Source organism: Xiphophorus maculatus, chromosome 11 (genome assembly GCF_002775205.1).
Source record: "Xiphophorus maculatus strain JP 163 A chromosome 11, X_maculatus-5.0-male, whole genome shotgun sequence".
NCBI lineage: Eukaryota > Metazoa > Chordata > Actinopteri > Cyprinodontiformes > Poeciliidae > Xiphophorus > Xiphophorus maculatus.
In genome coordinates, this window is record NC_036453.1 from 15,084,521 (window position 1) to 15,103,315 (window position 18,795).

Here is an 18,795-nt window from a genome sequence, read left to right on the forward strand (position 1 = left end):
CACAGCAGAACCATAACATAATCAGCATTCTTCATCAGGTTGTTTAGCCTCTTCAGGTCCTTGATTCTGGTTTTGGTTCTGTTCCGGACGGTACTGGTTCGGAGAAAGTCTGAAGGTGATGGTATAACATTTAATGTCCACTTTGGATCAATAAACCATTTCCGAATTGACCAAAAAGGATTAATAATTTATAATAATTTGATTTATAAATGTTCATGCTTCAGTTAAATGTTTATATGAAATAAAATTTTACTTTGATTTAATGCTTAAGAAATAAGCAGATTTGAATGTAAATCAGTGGTAAATTATATGGGAAGTTGTGTGTTTGTTCTTTCACTTCTGAATATTATGTAATGCCACGCCCCCTCTCTCTGATTGGCTGAGCGGACCGTCACTCCAAACAGAACCAGCCAATGGTAGTGCGCGGATCAAGATACAAACTAATACAAACTATCCGCCGCCATGTTGCCGCCATGTTGTGTCTCCGCGGCCCGGAGGGACGTCCGGTCGTAAATAGTAAATGACGGTACCGCCCGCTGGGCCGCTGACTGGACCGGACCACAGAAGGACGCAATGAGCCGTCCGTCCTCAGCCGGAGGTGGAGGACTGGGAGCCGGTAAAGCAGGCGGGGGAAAGCACGGAGGCACCGCTTCTGCCGCCGCCGCCGCTGCTGCCGCCGCCGCGGCCGCAGCAGTGGCAGCTGCCGCCGGTGTAGGCTCCGTCCCCGGCTCGGGTTCCGCCGCCGCGTCCTCCGCCGGGTCGCTGCCGCCCGCCGCGGCTCTCCCCGGTCAGCCCTCGGAGCTGACGGCGCTTTTCGAGTGCCCGGTGTGCTTCGACTACGTTCTGCCGCCCATCCTGCAGTGCCAGGCGGGTCACCTGGTCTGCAACCCGTGCCGCCAGAAGCTGAGCTGCTGCCCGACCTGCCGCGGCCCGCTCAGCCCCAGCATCCGGAACCTGGCCATGGAGAATGTGGCCTCCACGTTGCCGTTCCCCTGCAAGGTAAGGTATCGGACCGGACCGGTTCGAGGCGGGCCGGGCCGGAAGACTCCGCTCGACTCTTCCGCCGCATGCGAGCGCGTCGGGTGACGTCAAGGGGATTCCTTCTGAACCAAAACAAAGCTAGAGTCTGGACCCGTCCGGTTCTGGTCCAGAAACAGAACCAGGAATGAGATATTCAGGTGGTCAGAGCGTCTGGTTCTGGTTCTGGTCCCTCAGGAACCAGAGACGGGGTTCAGTACGATCCTTATCTGGAATAAATATTATTATTAATTCAATGTTTTTCTGGTACTGGGGCTGTTTGAGTCAGGTCCTGGTTCTGCTGCTCAGCCTCAGTGTAACAGAACCTGCCGTCTCTGGTTCTGTTACAGACACATTAAAGTTGAAGTGGATTGGACTGAAATCTGAGTCCTGACCTCTGACCTGATCTGGGTTCTGGTACTGGTTCTAGACATCAGCATCAGAAGTGTGTCCTCTTAACTCTAGGAGATTTTTTCTCATTAAAAAAAGCTTTTATATATATATATATATATATATATAGTTTCATGATGTTTTTTCTGGTCAAATTTAGACTTTATTCTGATAATGAAACTCTGATTCGCTGCAGTTCAGAAAGAAAAAGAAAGTGAGGGGAAAAACTCAGATGTTATTTTTAAGCAGCAGAACCAGAACCTGTTCTCAGCTGCAGAACCCAGACATCCAGTTCTGGTTCGGTTCTGGTTGTGACCCGGCTCCGGTCCGTTCCTCTCTCCCTGCAGTACTCTGGTTCCGGCTGCCTGCTGGTCCTCCACCACAGCCAGAAGGCCGACCATGAGGAGCTGTGTGAGTTCAGGCCGTACACCTGTCCCTGCCCTGGAGCCACCTGCAAGTGGGCGGGGCCTCTGGAGGCCGTGATGCCACACCTGATGCACACGCACAAGTCCATCACCACACTGCAGGTCAGAACACACACACACCTGTCTGGAGTCCAGTCAGAACCAGCAGAGCTAGTTCTACTGAACGCCTGTAAGCTGTCAGTAAACTAATCAATATCTCCCTTCAGTCATCCTAATTCTGACCAGACGTATGTAAACTTCTGAGTTCACGGAGGTTTTCATCAGAACCGGTTGTGATGGTTCTGATCAGAACCCAGACGACGGGTTCTGATTGGATAATAGATAAATAACAAATGCTTTAGATAAGATAAGATAAGATTTATTTGTCATTGTCATCAACAGATTAAACGAGATTGAGATTTGCTCGACTCGAGTTAAGATGCAGGTTATGTGTACATACGTAATATACAACGATAAAGAAATGAATAGTACAAAATGAGAAATAAATAGACATCAGAAAATTGTTGCAGCGCCTGGAGGTGTCGCAACAGAATTTACATTTATAACAAAGTTGTGTCAAGAGCAGAAGTTCTTATGCCTTTGAATTTAGTCCATGATTGCCATCGGGTAAAAACTGTTTTTTACGCGATTTGTCCTGGTTTTTATTGCTCTGGATCTCTTGCCTGATGGCAGCAGCTGGAAGAGACCATGGCCAGGGTGTGAAGAGTCATTTAAAATGTCCAAAACTTTCTTGTGGAGCCTGGAAGTGTAAATCTGTTCCATAGTGGGGAGGGGGCAGCCTATGGTTCTCTCTGCTGCCCTAACAACCCTCTGGAGCGCCTTCTTGTCCACAGATGTGCTGCTGCCGTACCACACACACAGACCGTACGTGAGCACATTCTCTATGGAGCAGTGATAGAAGGCCTGCAGCAGGTCTGAGGGGAGACGGTTCTTCTTGAGTATTCTCAGAAAGTACAGTCTCTGCTGTGCCTTCTTCAACAGCTCCCTGGTGTTGGTGCTCCAGGTTAGCTTGTCCTCCAACTCCATGCCCAGAAACCTGAACACTGGGACCCTCTCCACACAGGTCCCACTGATGGTGAGAGGCTGGATGTCCGTTTTGTTCTTCCTGAAGTCGATCACCAGCTCCTTTGTTTTGGAGGTGTTGAGGAGCAGGTTATTGACTTTGCACCACTCTGACAGCCGCTTCACCTCATCCCTGTACTCCAGCTCCCCCCTCCCGCCTGAGATGAGACCAACAACAGTCGTGTCATCTGCAAACTTTATGATCTTGTTGCTGAGGTGGTTGGAGACACAGTCATGAGTGTAGAGGGTGTAGAGAAGTGGGCTGAGCACGCAACCCTGTGGCGATCCGGTGTTCAGGCTCAGAGCAGTGGAGGTGTGGGGGCCCAGTCTGACCCTCTGGGAGCGACCTGTTAGGAAGTCCAGGATCCAACTGCAGGTGGCTGATGGGAGCCCAAGGTTTGCTAGCTTGGACACCAGACGTTGGGGAAGTATGGTATTAAATGCTGAGCTGAAGTCCACAAAGAGCATTCTAACGTAGCTCCCCTACTTCTCTAAGTGGGTCAGGGCAGCATGAAGTGCAGTGGATACAGCGTCCTCTGTGGACCTCTTTGCTTTGTAGGCAAATTGGAGAGGGTCCAGCTCAGCAGGATGTGACTCCGCACCAGTCTCTCGAAGCACTTCACGATGATCGGTGTGAGTGCCACTGGACGGTAGTCGTTCAGGGTGTTGATGTTGGTTCTTTTCGGCAGGGGGACAATGGTAGAGGACTTTAGGCAGGGAGGGACAGTGGCTTGAGACAGGGACTGGTTAAAAAGATTCCAGCCAGTTGGTCTACACAGTCTTTAAGCACCCGTCCCGACACACCGTCAGGTCCCGCAGCCTTCCTTGGGTTCACCTTCCTCATCACCTGCCTCACCTCACACTCCTCTACTGTGAGAGCAGAGCTGCTGTGGACAGGCAGCTGTGATGGAGCTGTGGTAGGTGTCGCCTCAAAGCAGGCAAAGAAGATATTCATCTCCTCTGCCAGGGAAGTGGTTCCCTCCATGCATGGCTGGTTGCTGGATCTGTAGCTTGTAATGTGCTGGACACCCTGCCACACCTGCCTGGTGTTGTTGCTCCTGAGCTGCTTCTCTATTCTCCCTCTGTATGATGCCTTAGCTTGGCAGATGCCTCTTCTCAGGTTGGCTCTGGCAGACCTGTAGAGTGCTTTGTCCCCGGACCTGAAAGCAGCGTTCCTGGCTTTCAAGAGGCCCTGGACCTCCTTAGTCAAACAGGGTTTCCTATTCGAATAGATCCTGATGAGTCTGTTCCTGGTGACATTGTCCGTGCAGAGCCTAATGTAGTCCAAGACTGCTGAGGTGTAGTTCTCCAGGTCCTGATGTGCAAAAACCTCCCAGTCAGTTCTCTGGAAGCAGTCCTGTAGTTGGTGAGAGGCATCCTCAGGCCAGATGGTGACAGTCTGGGTTGTACTGGGGACACGTTTCCACAGGGGGGTGTAAGCAGGGATCAGTAGCAGGGACACGTGATCAGACTGGCCAAGGTGTGCTAAGGGTTTAGCCCTGTATGCTTGTCTGATGTTTGTGTCCAGCTTGTCCAGAGTTTTATCACCCCTGGTTGTGCACTTTACGTGTTGATGGAATTTGGGGAGGACTGATTTCAGATCAGCATGATTAAAGTCCCCAGAGACGATGTGAACAGCCTCGGGGTAAAGATGTGATCAATATCAATAGATCAAACATGATCCATTATCAATAAATAAAAGATCTGAATGAATGTTCAATATTTTCACTGATCTCTGATCCTGAACTGCACAGCATTCTGGGAGATGTAGGCTTTAGCCACTTAGCCTGGGTCATTGAACTCCCACTTTCTGGTTGCTTAGCAACAGCCTGCAGGATAACAGACAGTTTCAAATTCCCCCTGACTTTGGTTGCCTAGCAACAGCCTGCTGGGTACATGGCGCAACAGCATTTCAAGTTCCTCCTCTTTGCCTTGGAACTGCTTTGAAATCAAAATATAGAGTGAAAACTGGACAAAAGGTTAAAGGTCACATCACCAGCTCTGCTGTATGTCCGATAATAAAAAACTGATCAATAATTATCAATATAATAAAGTTTTCTAGCTGTAGCGTCCAGCCCTGGGCGTGTGTGTGGTTGTGTCTAAGCTGCAGGTCAAAGGTCAGCATGCTGTCTCCCCGCAGGGCGAGGACATCGTGTTCCTGGCGACCGACATCTCGCTCCCCGGCGCCGTGGACTGGGTCATGATGCAGTCCTGCTTCAGCCACCACTTCATGCTGGTTCTGGAGAAGCAGGAGAAGTTCGAGGGCCACCAGCAGTTCTTCGCAGTGGTTCTGCTCATCGGCGCCCGCAAGCAGGCCCAGAACTTCGCCTACCGCCTGGAACTCAACGGAAACCGGCGCCGCCTGACCTGGGAGGCCACGCCCCACTCCATCCACGACGGCGTGGCGGCGGCCATCTTGAACAGTGACTGCCTGGTGTTCGACACGTCTGTCGCTCACCTGTTTGCCGACAACGGCAACCTGGGCATCAACGTCACCATCTCCATGTGCTGAGGACGGCCCGGTACCGACACGACCCGGTCCAGATCGGGTCTGATAAAAGCTGTTGAAATAAAAGTTCTGTTGGTTCTGGTTCTGGTCAGTGATCTGTGGATCAGAACATTGTCCCAACTCGGAGACAAAACCGTTTCAGATTGTTGTACCCGTTCAGCTGGCAGAACCTTCGGGGTTGATGGCCCGTTTCTCCAGGGTTCGGTTCTGGACAGACAGAACCCTGAATGGGCTTGGTCACATGACCTTTGACCTCCTGTTGGCAGAACTTCCACATCAACTGGTTCCTGCAGAAGTTCTCTTTTGGGGCACCAGGGGACGGTTTCCCTGCAGCTTTGAGAGGAGAACCAGAACCTCCAGGATGTCTTCAGGTTGGCTCCAGAACCGCTGGATCTGGTTCAGTAGAACGACACAACAGAACCATGTGTTCCTGACTCCGTTCTGAAGGGCTCTTGAGCTGAACCGGACCGACCCTGGGGTTGGGAGGTTGCTGGTTCTGATCCAGCAGCAAACAGTCCACCACCACAGCCTTACTTTTCTACCGCTGCCCTCTTTCTGTGCTGCTGAAGTTTTGATGAGACCCACTGGACCCGGAGTACAGCTCAACTCTACACAACCATCAAGACAGAACCAGAATACAAACAGTTCGGGTTCACTAATGACTGCAGCAGGAAGATACCTCAGAACTCCTCCAGAATCCCTCAGATGCCGGGAACTGGACCCTAACTGCAGCTCAGAACACGCTGGTTCAGCAGAATCTGCAGATTTGGGGTCAAAGTTCAAGCCTAAAATATTTGAAGCTACTATAAAGATCAGTTTATGTGAGCAGAAGAAGAAACATCAACAACATTTTTCGTTATTAGGACCTTTAAACTTCCTGCTGAGGCCGGAGAAAACCTCCGGCCCTTTAAATCGTTCCAGGTAATTAAACCTCACAGACACCTTCAATCAACATATGAATGTAAAACACCATAAAAACATCAATGAGGAATAAAACCTACCTGATGCTCCATCAGCCCACCATTACACTGTCAGGGGTTCCACTGGCTGAGGCTAGCTTAGCATCGTGAGCATGCTAGCTGTTGGATTCCAAATAAATTTCTGACTGATGAGGAGATGAACTTCAGATGTTGAACATAAACACTGTCCTTTAGTTGGTCTGTGATCTGATTAAACCGGTTCTGGGCCAGTGTGCTGGTCCGGACCGGGACCGCAGCTTTCTGGGGTTCAGTCCTCTCTGAGATGACCTGAATAAAATCGGATTCAGACAGGTCCAAGTCCTGTCTGAATCCCTTCAAACACTCCTTATGGAAAATAACTTATTTTCTCTATTTTCAAATAAAAACAGATATCAGGTGTCTAAGCTGGCATGTAACAGGTTAAACCCTAAAAACTGCTGAATGTTTTGAGTTGGGTTCAACTTTGATGAAAATTATACTGATACAAGATTCATCTGGAAAGTTTTCAGCTGTTTTTGTGGCAGCTGTAGCTGAAAATAAATCAAGCAGTAAATCAGATCATGATTTAAAGCTATACACCCAGCATGCTATACTATCAGGACGTTTTAATGATTAAAACTAAAAATGTTTTAGGTTTATTCACATAAACTGATCTCATCTGTTGTTACTATGTTTCCTCTAATGGGAGCTAATTCGGGTAAAAAAGTCTTTACTGATCCCAGATGGACATTAAATATTCAGGTCTGACCTCTGAACCTCCCCGGTTTGGTTAGCAAGCATGTTGTAGAACCCGGAGAGATGCTAACAGTGTTAGCATTATCGTTAGCCTGGATGCTTGGTGCAATAATAAGGATTTATCATAACTTTCTCACTTGCAACTGAAACAAAATCAAGTTGGCATGACATCAAAGACTGACTTCCTGTTGATTTAAAATTACACTTCCTGTTTCCTTAAGCCCACCCACAGGTGTGTGTGTGTTCTGACCTGCAGTGTGGTGATGGACTTGTGCGTGTGCATCAGGTGTGGCATGATGGCCACTTTATTCTGATTGGCCAGTTTAAAACAGAAAATGTGTGAAGAAATTATTTCTACTGTTTGCTGTCTGGAGGTAGATTCATTTTTTTCAGATGTTGTAACCAAATAAAAGTGAGTAAACAATGATTTTATTTGCTCCTATTATTTTCTGTCTCAGAAACATTCGGTTCTGTCTGGATAAACCCGGATCAGAACCCGGTCCAGTGACTCAGAAAAGCAGGGAATCACCATAGTAACCAGTGACTCAGCATTTTCCAGCTGCTTTTTCTTCTATTGAACTTCAAACGTTTCTCAGAAATGAAAGTTTCAGCCAGCATTTTATTATTTTTTTATTATTAAACTGATCTGTAAAAGTCTTTTTTTTTCTGCTGCGGGTTCTGGCCAGCACCCCCTGGTGGCTGGATGCCATGCAGCTACAGCAGCAGCAGTATGTGACATCACAGGAAACACGTTTGAAGAGAAACTAAAACAAGCTTCCAGCTCCGGTTTCAGCAGCCATTGTCTTCATCTACGCTCCATCTCTTGTCTCCTGATGTCTCTGTCTCTTCTTCTGCTGTCCTCTCTGTCCCTCCATCTGTCTTCTCTGTCTTCCTCTCTCCTATCCTCTCTTCTTCTACCATCGTCCCTCCTTCTGTCTGTCTCTCTGTCCCTGACGTCTCTCGCCCTCCTTTCCGTCTCTCTGTCGTCTCTCCTTCTGTCCCTGTTGTCTCTGTCCTCTCTTCTGTCCATCTCTCTATCCATGTCCTCTCTGTCCCTCCCTCTTTCCTGCACCCCTTGGTGGCTGTACTTGTCATAGGCGGCGTCCTGTTTCTCCTCTTTGACCCGGATGGCTGCAGGAGGACGTGGAGACGAATCAGTCGAGGAAGACGACTCTCTGCTCTTTTTCTTCTTCTTTTCCTTCTTCTCTTTCTTTTTCTTCTTCTTCTCTTTCTTATCTGAGGGAAATAAAAACAGCAAAAGAAGAAATTAAGAGGCGTCTGGTTTTGGGTCGGGAGTTCCTTGCCAGCAGGAAGTGACCTCACCCTTCTTGGCTTTCTTCACAGGGACATCCTGCTGCTCGTCTTCCTCAGAGGGGGCGGCAGCAGCAGGTTCAGTGGGTGCGCAGCCGTCTTCTCTGAGACGCTTGGTGATGTCATCAATGTCCTCGTGGTCTTTGGGAGGACGGTAGTTCTTCACATGGTCCACCCGGATGGTCCGCCCCTTGATCTGGAGACCAGAAGCATGTCAGTACCAGAAGCTGGTACCGCCCCCTGCAGCTGAGCAGGGGGCGGGGCTTCTCAGCATGCTCACCTTGATGCCGTTGAAGTTGTCCACAGCCAGGATGGTGCTCCTCTGGTCCTCGTAGCAGACGAAGCAGAAGCCTTTGGACTTGCCCGTCTTCTTGTCTCTCACCAGGTTGATATTAACGATCTCGCCGTACCTGACCAGAACATAGCGTTAGCTCCATGCTACCAGGACGACCTCTGGAGGTCAGAGCGAGCGGGACTTACTGGGAAAAGACGCAGATCAGGTCGCCCTCTGTCAGCTCGTAGGGAAACCCGCCTGCAGGACCATAACACACACACAGCTGATCACTGACAGTGTAGGTCATCATTCACACCCTGTTACATCATTTCCTGTCTGGACCTGGACAGAAATACGGACGACTAAAACAGTGAAAGCTAACTGCATTATTATTACTTACATTTTAATGTCTTGTCGTAAAGATTTTTAACATTTCCTTTTGTAATCTTTGTACTAATTAATGGATTAAACAATCATTGCAAATTCTTTAGGATTTCATGAATGTTTTTGTGATTTTTTTGTTTTTTTATTAATCAAAATGTATTATTTTGTGGAACTACTTTAGAAATATTTACTAACAATATTTTTCATCTTTAAATGTTCCCTTCAAAATCCACAAATGGAATCAATTTGAGAAAAAATAAATAAGCAGACAAATTTAAAATTCTTATTCTTTAAAGACTTTGATCAGGAATGAAAACTAGACATCAAGTCAGGCTGAAGAAGTAGCAGAAACAGAGTCACTTAAATTATGATTTTCAGCATTTTTACAGAAAATTCGAGATAAACTCACAGTTATCTGTCACTGTTAAAAACTGGAGGAATGGATACTCACTATATTTAGAAATGAAGCCAGGGAATATGAATGCAATGTTTCACAGAACAATAGTAAACGATTTAAACATCAGTTAGGACAGGGGTGTCAAACTCCAGTCCTCAAGGGCCGCTGTCCTGCAACTTTTAGATGTGCTTCTGCCGCACCACACCTGAATAGAATCATTAGGTCATTAGCAAGGCTCTGGAGAACTGATCTACACAAGGAGGAGGTAATTAAGCCATTTCATTTCAGTGTTTTGTACCTGTGGCACATCTAAAAACTGCAGGACTGCGGCCCTTGAGGACTGGAGTTTGACACCTGTGAGTTAGGATCTTATTATCCTAGCTGAGCCGTGTCTGTAGTAGCTGCAGATTTTTGGCCACTTCAGGCCTCTGTAGAAACATGTGTCAGGTGAAGACCTCACCGACGAAGATCCAGGCGCTGTCCCTGTACTCGCTGTGCCAGGACACGGCCTCCTTGATGCCCAGGTTGGCCTCGCGCTCGTTCAGCTCATTGATCAGCTTCACCTTCGTCAGCGGACTGCAGACACAACAGAACCACCGAGTCGGACTCAACAACCAAACTGGACAAATTAGGACATCAAGTTTAATAAATCCATGCAAGGTTTAAATATGTATCTCCTTATAACAGATAAAGGAGCTGTTCTACATGAGTCTCATCCATCCTCCGGTGTGAAGTCAGGTCAGATTTATTTCCCATCTTACTAAGGACTTTCTCCTTCTCTGTTGCCCTCAGGGGGCTAAGCCCCCCTGGAGGTTATACCCTAGGACAGGCCCTGCCGTCAAGTTAAAGGCCACAAAAACTAAACCAGTCCAACCAGCATGAAACGTCTGGTAGCAAGCAGAACCTTTCACATCAAATCACATAACTAAATAAGGCTGAATCATTTTTAAATCCTCAGGAAGAAAACGATCGAGAATTAAAATTATAAAGTTTTTGCGTTATTGTATGAGCCGAATTAGAGAGCATAATATTTGTGTCTCTGGGGATGTTCTAGTATGGGTTTGTTCTGATTTATCAGCCAGTTATTGATACACGTAAGTTTAAACTAATCAGATTGTGAATTAGGTCCGGGGAGGAGCGGAAGAGCGGCTGCTTCCCGGACCAGCTGCGGCTGCAGGTCGGCTACAGTCTGCAGGTAGAGGTCCTCAGGTCATCGGTTCACTACCAGCAGAAAAGCAGCCTGAATGAAGGAGAAAATCACTTACTTCATGGTTTAACACAGCTCGGAGGAAGCGGCGTGAGGAGGAAACTGTTTACTCTGTTTACATGAACAACTTCCGCTTCAAAACTCTCCTCTGCTGCCACCTAACGGTCAGATTAATACAGTACTAGTTGGTTATTAAAACGCATCTACTGTAAATAATATGAGAGTTTAAACGATGAAATAATTAAATAATTTAAATTAAATCAACAGTAATGAGATATGAGTATTTTTCCTTCTCAATAAACCAGATAAAACAATCCATTCTACTCCCCTCCTCTAGGGGGCGCTGTGAAGCTAGCGGTTAGCTGTTGAGCCGGTTAAAAGTCTGCCTGGTCTGCTCGTAAACGTTTCATTTATGTCTAATTTGACCTCTAAATATTTCAGGAAAATGGTTTATTCCGACGTTGATCAGTTTGATGTGAGCTAGAGTCATGAAATATCTTCAGTTTTAATATAATTTAGCTAAATGTAATAACCTGGATGCTAAATTAGCTCTTCTGCTGTTAACTGAGGCAACTTAAACTTTCAGGATTTTTATGTAAATAGGCCGAACCGAACTGAACCGGGTCAAGCTCTTACCTTCAGTGGTGAGTACATTTAATTTAAACCCGAATGCTGGAGGTCATTTAAAGCTTCCTGTCAGTTTCTGAATGTGGAGGTTTCTGTTTGGTGGAACTGAGGGGTGGAAGTGAAACGTTACAGGAGCAGAGGTAAATAAAATCGAAATAAAAGATGGTAGAGGACGTTAGGGACTGGGGTCAAAGGTCCAAAGATTCTGGAAAAGAGGCAAGGTCATTTTATTATTATAAAAGATTTCGGCAACAATGTTATTTAAAGAGCTTTACATGATTAGAAGGAACATAAAACGAGAAACAAGCAAAAAAAAACAAGGCAAGAGGTTGAAAAACAGACACAGGTTATGATGCTCCACTGCTCACCAGGTAGGTTTCAGCCTGGTTTTGAAGAGACTCGATGTTTCAGCTGGTTTTCAGTTTTCTGGAAGTTTGTTCCAGATCTGTGGTGCATAGAAACTGAATGCTGCTTCTACGTGTTTGGTTCTGGTTCTGATCCAGCAGCAGCAGCTCTTTAATCCATTCAGTGATTTATGAACCAACAGAGGGATTTAAACAGGCGGAGAAGAGGAAGAATAATTGTTGCTTTAAATTAAGAACATTTGATCCGTTTAATGTTGTAAAGCTGCGATGTCATCATCCGGCCGGTATCTGACTAGACTCCAGAACCGGGTCAGGTTGGACCTGTCCCAGACCTGGTTCTGGTCTAAACAGGCTGAGCTCCCAGTAAAAACAACTGGGCTCTTTTCTGACCAATCAGAATGCAGCCTCAGCTGTGTCAGGTTTGGGTCAGTTCTGTGGCTCCTCCTGCCAGACAGGGGGCGCTGTGGATCTCAGTCTGTGGTAACCTTCTGTTTGTCTCAGAGGACCAAGACGACAACGATGATGATCTCTCAGCTCTTCATCTTGTCCTCCAAGGGCGACCACCTCATCTACAAGGACTGTATCCTTCTAACCCAGTTAGCTTCAGGTCCTGGTCTGGATCTGTTTCTGGTCAGCCTGGCATCAGCCAATCAGAGTGCAGCTTTTTTCTGTGTTCAACACTTGACTCTGAGACTCAGACCGTGGAGAGGCAGGAAGTGATGTCATCGACGTTTTCTATGAGAAGGTCACAGCGCTGACGGGAGACCAGCCGCCTGTTGTCATGGTAATGCTGCCGTCCCTCTCTCCTTCCCTTCATCCCTCCATCTGACCCTCTGTTTTCCTGCAGAGCCATAAAGACCTCCACTTCGTCCACATCAGGCAGGGCGGTCTCTACTGGGTTGCCACGACGACAGCTGACTCCTCTCCATTCAGCATCATCGAGTTCCTGAACAGGTTGGTGTTGGTTCGCCTCCAGCTGCTGATCCGTTAGCCGTGGTGACCTCTGACCTCTGCTCCAGGCTCAGCGGTCTGGTGAAGGATTACTGCGGCAGCCTGTCAGAGAAGGCCATTCAGATGAACTTCGCCCTGATCTACGAGCTGCTGGACGAGGTGCTGGTGAGTCTGTGGCCACAGGGATTCTGTGCTGTTGGTCTGACCAACAGCACAGAATCCCTGAGCCAGAGCCGTAGCTCCGCCCACACGCACAGAGCGCTTTGTGTTACTGTCAGTCATAGTAACGAGATATTTAACTGAAAATGTGTGAAGAATGTCAATAAATATAAATATAAAAAATACAAAAGTTAAAAACTTGATCAGTCTCTGTGTTGGAATAATCAGAATTATTTTACTGTTTTAAAACTAATGAGAAACATGAAAACTGATCAATACTGAAGCAGCAGAGACCCGAGGAAGGATCCATGTCCATCTGTCCATCTGTCCTGCTCTAGACATGAATCCCTCTGTCAGTCTGAATAATCATTTAGCTCCATGTGAAAGCGTTCAGGCTGTGACTCCATGTCTCCAGGACTACGGTTACGTTCAGACGACATCATCAGACGTCCTGAAGAACTTCATCCAATCAGAGGCCGTCTCCTCCAAACCCTTCAGCCTCTTCGACCTCAGCAACGTGGGGCTGGTACGTATTGCCCCCTACTGGGGCCCCCGAGTCATTACCTCCCTCTCAGCCGGGCCCTGGTCACAACCTGATCAGAACCTGATCAGAACCACATCAGGCTCTGATTCCATCAGCAGAGGTTCTGCTCTTCAGGTCCAGCCAGTCTGAGCTGAGTTGGACCAACGTATCCAACTCGTTGTTCTGGTCCAGGTTCCAGGTGAAGCCGAGCTTATCTGGTAGAATCTGGACCCGTGGTGCTGGATCTGATGATTCTGGTGGTTCTGGTTCTGATGGTTCTGGTTGTTCTCTGTTGTAGTTTGGAGCGGAAACCCAGCAGAATAAAGTTGCTCCCAGTTCTGCTGCCACCAGACCAATCCAGTCCAGCAGAGACCCGGTAACAACACTCTGGCTGTGTTCGACCAGAACCGGACCGCTGGTTTTGATCACTGACGTGGTTCTGTTGTTCTCCAGGGAGGGAAGAGCGAGATCTTTGTGGACGTGATCGAGAAGATGTCTGTGGTGATCGGCTCCAACGTGAGTTCAGTCCAGGTTCTCCACGACCAGTAATATCCAGAACCAGAACCGCAGTCTGGAGGTTCTGGAGGTCCAGACTCAGAAACAGAATCCAACAAACCCGGTTCTGAAGTCCGTCAGAACCTGGTGGTGTCATTCAGAGTCTCAGTGGAGACGTTCTGGACTTTTCTGGAAATGAACTGGACCTTCTGCTCTTCAGCTGTCAGAACCTGAACGGTTCTGCTGGTTCTGTTGACCCATGACCCGAGCCGTCAGCAGCAGGCTGAGCTGTCTGTGTTCTGACCCACAGGGGGTTCTGATGAAGGCTGACATTGAGGGAGAAATCCGAGTCAAGTGCTACATGCCGAGCTGCTCCGGTGAGTCTTAAGAACCAGAACCAGAACCGCTTTAGAACCTGGTGTTACTGGGACGCCTAGTCCAGTAACTCCAGATGTTCCTCTGTCTCCCAGAGATGCGGATCGGTCTGAACGAGGAGTTCAGTGTGGGGAAGTCCCAGCTCCGAGGTAAGCCCCACCCCCTGACCTCTGACCCCTGACCCATCCAGCAGCAGGCTCTGTCCACTCTAAGGTTCTGACCCATCCAGGTTACGGCGCTGCTGTCCGGGTCGATGAGTGCAGCTTCCACCAGTCGGTCCAGCTGGACGAGTTCCAGAGCCACCGGATCCTCAGACTGTGTCCCAGCCAGGGAGAGGTGACCTCTGACCCCATCATCGCTGAGCTCTTCATCCTGTGATGACATCACTGACCTCTCCTCTTCCTCCTCCAGCACACGGTGATGCAGTACCGGCTGAGTGACGAGCTGCCGTCGGCGCCGCCGTTCCGCCTCTTCCCCAGTGTGGAGAGGGACTCAGCAGGACGGTAAGCCCCGCCCCCTCAGGGGTTCTGGTTCTGCTTCTGGTTCTGGTTCTAGTCTCCATCAGACTGGAGAACTGTTAGTCTTCACCAGCAGGGGGCAGCATCACCATAACCTCTGGGTCCTCCATGTTCCTGCTTTTCCTCATTTTACTAAACAAACGTTTTATTTATTTGCATCTGACCTTTGACCTTATCTCCATTCTATACCTATGATGATGTCACTTCCTGAGTACTTGATGAAGCATTCCCAGAATATTAAAGCTGCTCAGCCTGTTTACAGCTGACAGTTCTTATCTCCATGGTAACAGTGAACCGCCACCTGGGGGCTTAGGTCCCTGCAGGTGAAGCTGCTCTCTGATTGGCTGCTGTAATGAAGCTGTTGTTGTCCTCCTCAGGTTGCTGATGTACCTGAAGCTGCGTTGCGACCTTCCGCCCAAAAGGTCAGTCTCCCTGCTTCCTGAGGGGGCGGGGCCAGCGGCTCAGGTGGCGCACACCTGCTGCTCTGCGTCACTCGGCTCCCTGAGCGCAGCTGGAAATGGCTTGTTTGTTTCAGGAGGAAATTGATCTGAGTTCTGGTGGTTCTGGTTGGACCCGTTAGTACCCGGGCCACCGGACCCGCTCTGACCAGAACCAGGCTGGCCTGCTGCCACACCCTGCAGCCACTGCTCTGGTACAACATGCTGAACATGCAAAACAGGACAGCGTGGCTGCAGCTCACCTGGCGGGTTGCTAGGAGACCACAGGTAGCCGGACTGGTTGCTAGGAGACCACAGGCAGCCAGGCTCCAGCTGGGTTCCTGTCTGAGGAACAGCAACTTCTGGTTCTCCTGGTTCTGTACCTGAGCTGGCCTGGGTCTGATCCTGGCTCTGCTGATGGAGCTCAGTGACCCGGTTCTGATCCAGTTCTGATTTGGTTCTGACCCTGTTCTGACCTGGTTGTGATCCGCAGCTCAGCAGGACATCTGTGCTACTTTTTTTGCTATTTTGTTTTGAGTTTTACTCACTAATTCAGGCTCAGATCATCTCCTGCCTCTAGTTCATAAACAGAAACCAGCTGCATAAACTATAAAATAACAGAAGAATCAAAGATTAATATATCAATCAATCAATCAATCAAATTTTATTTGTTTAGCACATTTCAGCAACAAGCCATTTCAAAGTGCTGTACATCTTAACAACCACAAAAACACCAAGTCGTGCAACGTAGAATCAACAATCAAAACATGACATTAAGTCCAGTTCCATCGTTAAATTCATAATCGATTACATTTCAAATGCAACTCTAACCAGGTAGGTTTTTTCGAGATTTAAAGGAAGTCAGTGTTTCAGCTGTTTTACAGGTTTCTGGAAGTTTGTTCCAGATTTGTGGTGCATAGAAGCTGAATGTTGCTTCTCCTTGTTTGGTTCTGGCGATGCAGAGCAGACCAGAACCAGAAGACCTGAAGGTCTATATATATATATATATATCAGGGGTGGGCACTCCTGGTCCTCGAGGGCCGGTGTCCTGCAACTTTTAGATGCATCTCTACTTCAACACACCTGAGTCAAATAATGAGGTCGTTAACAGGACTCTGGAGAACTTGACTGCACTTAGGAGGAGATTCAGCTGTTGGATTCAGGTGTGTTGGACCAGGGAGACATCTAAGAGTTGCAGGACACCGGCCCTCGAGGACCAGGAGTGCCCACCCCTGATATATATATATATATATATAGAACAAGAACCCGGCCAAAACTGACTCAAAAGTTACCGGTTCAATCATCCAGCAGGACGGGTCACATCTACACCCATTCATGGGTTAGAATGAACCATTTGGTATGAATATCTTGTAATTATGTGAAAAAATGCATATGGTGTGAATAACTTTCACAAATGTAATTTAAATTATTTAATTTGGGAAAGTATTCATATTATTAATAAAGTATTTTTGAATTTGAATTGAAGGTCAGGAGTTGTGAAATCATTTCAGTTCAGGTTCCTTCATGGTGGAAGAAAAACTGTCCATCTAATCCGACAGATTATCTACCTTAGATTACACAGGAACAAATGAATGGGTTCACAGCTGCACACTACAGACACTACAGTAAGATACTGTAACAGGAAGTAGATATCACTGTAACAGGAAGTAGATGTCACTGTAACAGGAAGTAGAAGTCAGTGTAACAGGAAGTAGAAATCACTGTAACAGGAAGTAGAAGTCACTGTAACAGGAAGTAGATATCACTGTAACAGGAAGTAGATGTCACTGTAACAGGAAGTAGAAGTCACTGTAACAGGAAGTAGAAGTCACTGTAACAGGAAAAATGGAGCACAATGATGATGATGATGATGATACCCCTTCTTCTCTTTGTAGCACCGCCATCAACCTCAGTGCCTCCATCCCGGTTCCTAGAGGCTCTGTGAGGTGAGCGTTGCCATGGAAGCTCTGATTTGACTGTGGTTCTGGTGTTTGATTCTCGACCCGATTTGGTTTGTAAAGTCGGATGGAAATAAGGAGCCGGCATCCGTCCCTGATGGATGGTTCTGGTTCTGATCCGATGGTAGAACCAGAACCTGTCTGGGCCGTGGATGGATGCTGACCCCACGGTGACCTCTGACCCCTGTGAATCCTGTGTTTGTCCCCAGTCTGTCCCAGGAGCTCAGCAGTCCGGATCAGAGCGCGGAGCTGCAGCTGCAGAACAGAACCGTGTTCTGGAAAATCCCGCGGTTATGTGGAGGAACCCAGCTGTCTGCCCTGTTCAAGGTGACCCGGTTCTGTTCTCTCTACCTGCTGGTACCAGAACCTGCTGGTCCAGAACCGGTCTGCCAGAACCTGTAGATGGAATAATATGTCCAGTTTCTCACCCGGTTCTGGAATCATCCGCTTCATATTTTCAATCATCATCAGAGCAGATGGGTTCTGTACGGGCCTGTCTGGTACTGTACCAGTCTGGTTCTGTACCAGTCTGGTTCCGGACCAGTCTGGTTCTGTGCTGACAGTGCATGCTGTCGGTAACAGAACCTCTGATTCTGTCCTGTCCTCTATCCCCAGCTGGACGTTCCGGGTCTGAGCTCCGCCTCCATGCTGGAGGTCGGTCCGGTCGGGCTCAGCTTCGAGCTGCCTAAGTGGACCGGAACCGGACTGCAGATCCGCTTCCTGCGCCTGTCTCCCGTCCATCCCGGCCCGTCTCAGCGCTGGGTCCGATACGTCACGCACTCCGACTCCTACATCATCCGGATCTGACCCAGTTCTGAACCGGCTGGACCCGGTCTGAAGCTCTGGAAATTAAGTACTGTTATACCTTTTAAAGCAGAACTCTGAGTCTAGAACCAGGAGGAAGTTCTGTGCTGATTCAGCCCAATCACGCTCACTGACCCATTCCACTTCTGCTTCAGAACTTCCTGCTGATAATGATTCACTAGCCGACCCGGACCAGCGCAGCGCTGAAGGTTAAACCCGGCTACGGCCCAGCCCGACTCGCTAGGCTCGTCCTTTCCTCTGGGGTCCCACAGGAAGGCCCGTGGTTCTGATCCAGAACAGCGACAGGAAGCGGAGGAGGCTGCAGAGACAGCAGTAACCGGGTCGGCTCTGGACATCCTGATGGAAACAGTTCTGACAGGCCCGGTTCTGAGCAGCGGCTCCAGAACATGTTGCTGCTTTGCTCCTGTTCAGGACAGAACCAGAACACGTCCAGAACTCCTCTGACCCGTCCTGAGATGATAGTTACTGCAGGAAAAGTTCTCCTTTGAGTTCTGTGATTTGAGTAAGTTACTCTGATTAGCACTTATGCTAATCAGCTAATTTTAGGCTTAGTGCTAACTCTGAAGCTTCCCCTAAATTAATGTGGATGGATAAATTCTGAAGCACTGATTTCCTTGGATGTTTTGTAAGATTTCAGTTGAATGAAGTTTGACATCTGGGTTGAAGTTTTGGTTTTTGACTATTAAAAATCTTCAAAACCTTAGACGTTATAGTCATGCACTTATTTTGAAGTCTGTTGATACAGCAGCTCCGATTCATCGCTCCACAGTGAACAGTTTAAAATCTGCTGAAGTCCTGGTGCTTTCTGACCGAAGACCTGAAGCGGTGAGTTTGGCTAAACTAGCAATAGAGTTAGCAACAACTATGAAACTTAAACATGGTATAATTCACT

General features: G+C 48.0%; 3 protein-coding genes across 5 annotated transcripts; 2 read left to right on the forward strand and 1 right to left on the reverse strand.

The window, feature by feature from the left end:
• The first annotated feature begins 450 nt into the window (after positions 1-450).
• Positions 451-7,524, forward strand: LOC102232878 (E3 ubiquitin-protein ligase Siah2). Its single transcript, XM_023342169.1, has 3 exons — positions 451-999; positions 1,755-1,934; positions 5,035-7,524. Exons 1-3 carry the CDS (start codon positions 574-576, stop codon positions 5,404-5,406), a joined length of 978 nt encoding a protein of 325 aa, XP_023197937.1. The 5' UTR covers positions 451-573; the 3' UTR covers positions 5,407-7,524.
• Positions 7,525-7,621: 97 nt separating this feature from the next.
• Positions 7,622-10,804, reverse strand: rbmx2 (RNA binding motif protein, X-linked 2). The gene is made up of 6 exons (XM_005803580.3): positions 10,729-10,804; positions 9,924-10,039; positions 8,889-8,940; positions 8,689-8,818; positions 8,421-8,604; positions 7,622-8,333 (listed from the first exon to the last, which is right to left on the reverse strand). The coding sequence occupies exons 1-6, from the start codon at positions 10,731-10,733 to the stop codon at positions 7,903-7,905; spliced, it is 918 nt and encodes a 305-aa protein (XP_005803637.1). The 5' UTR covers positions 10,734-10,804; the 3' UTR covers positions 7,622-7,902.
• A 217-nt stretch (positions 10,805-11,021) lies between these two features.
• On the forward strand, positions 11,022-18,606 carry ap4m1 (adaptor related protein complex 4 mu 1 subunit). 3 transcript variants are annotated; one of them, XM_023342167.1, is made up of 17 exons: positions 11,022-11,314; positions 12,164-12,242; positions 12,361-12,446; positions 12,510-12,616; positions 12,682-12,778; positions 13,188-13,298; positions 13,594-13,671; positions 13,749-13,811; positions 14,101-14,167; positions 14,261-14,314; positions 14,395-14,501; positions 14,577-14,668; positions 15,061-15,105; positions 17,016-17,066; positions 17,288-17,405; positions 17,694-17,931; positions 18,038-18,606. In XM_023342167.1, exons 2-16 carry the CDS (start codon positions 12,182-12,184, stop codon positions 17,883-17,885), a joined length of 1,329 nt encoding a protein of 442 aa, XP_023197935.1. In that variant the 5' UTR covers positions 11,022-11,314; positions 12,164-12,181; the 3' UTR covers positions 17,886-17,931; positions 18,038-18,606. The 3 variants fall into 3 exon arrangements, with proteins under 3 accessions (XP_023197935.1, XP_005803608.1, XP_023197936.1); XM_005803551.2 differs by having other exon boundaries at positions 17,694-18,606; XM_023342168.1 differs by having other exon boundaries at positions 12,682-12,772; positions 17,694-18,606.
• The last annotated feature ends 189 nt before the right edge of the window (positions 18,607-18,795 follow it).

Coding starts and splice junctions, on each gene's coding strand:
- LOC102232878 (XM_023342169.1), top strand. CDS start 574: ATGAGCCGTCCGTCCTCAGCCGGAGGTGGAGGACTGGGAGCCGGTAAA. Junction 1,000..1,754: donor CGTTGCCGTTCCCCTGCAAG/GTAAGGTATCGG, acceptor CTCTCCCTGCAG/TACTCTGGTTCCGGCTGCCT. Junction 1,935..5,034: donor AGTCCATCACCACACTGCAG/GTCAGAACACAC, acceptor GTCTCCCCGCAG/GGCGAGGACATCGTGTTCCT.
- ap4m1 (XM_005803551.2), top strand. CDS start 12,182: ATGATGATCTCTCAGCTCTTCATCTTGTCCTCCAAGGGCGACCACCTC. Junction 14,168..14,260: donor CTACATGCCGAGCTGCTCCG/GTGAGTCTTAAG, acceptor TCTGTCTCCCAG/AGATGCGGATCGGTCTGAAC. Junction 17,067..17,287: donor GTTCCTAGAGGCTCTGTGAG/GTGAGCGTTGCC, acceptor GTTTGTCCCCAG/TCTGTCCCAGGAGCTCAGCA.
- rbmx2 (XM_005803580.3), bottom strand. Junction 8,605..8,688: donor ACAACTTCAACGGCATCAAG/GTGAGCATGCTG, acceptor TCTGGTCTCCAG/ATCAAGGGGCGGACCATCCG. Junction 8,334..8,420: donor TGTGAAGAAAGCCAAGAAGG/GTGAGGTCACTT, acceptor TATTTCCCTCAG/ATAAGAAAGAGAAGAAGAAG.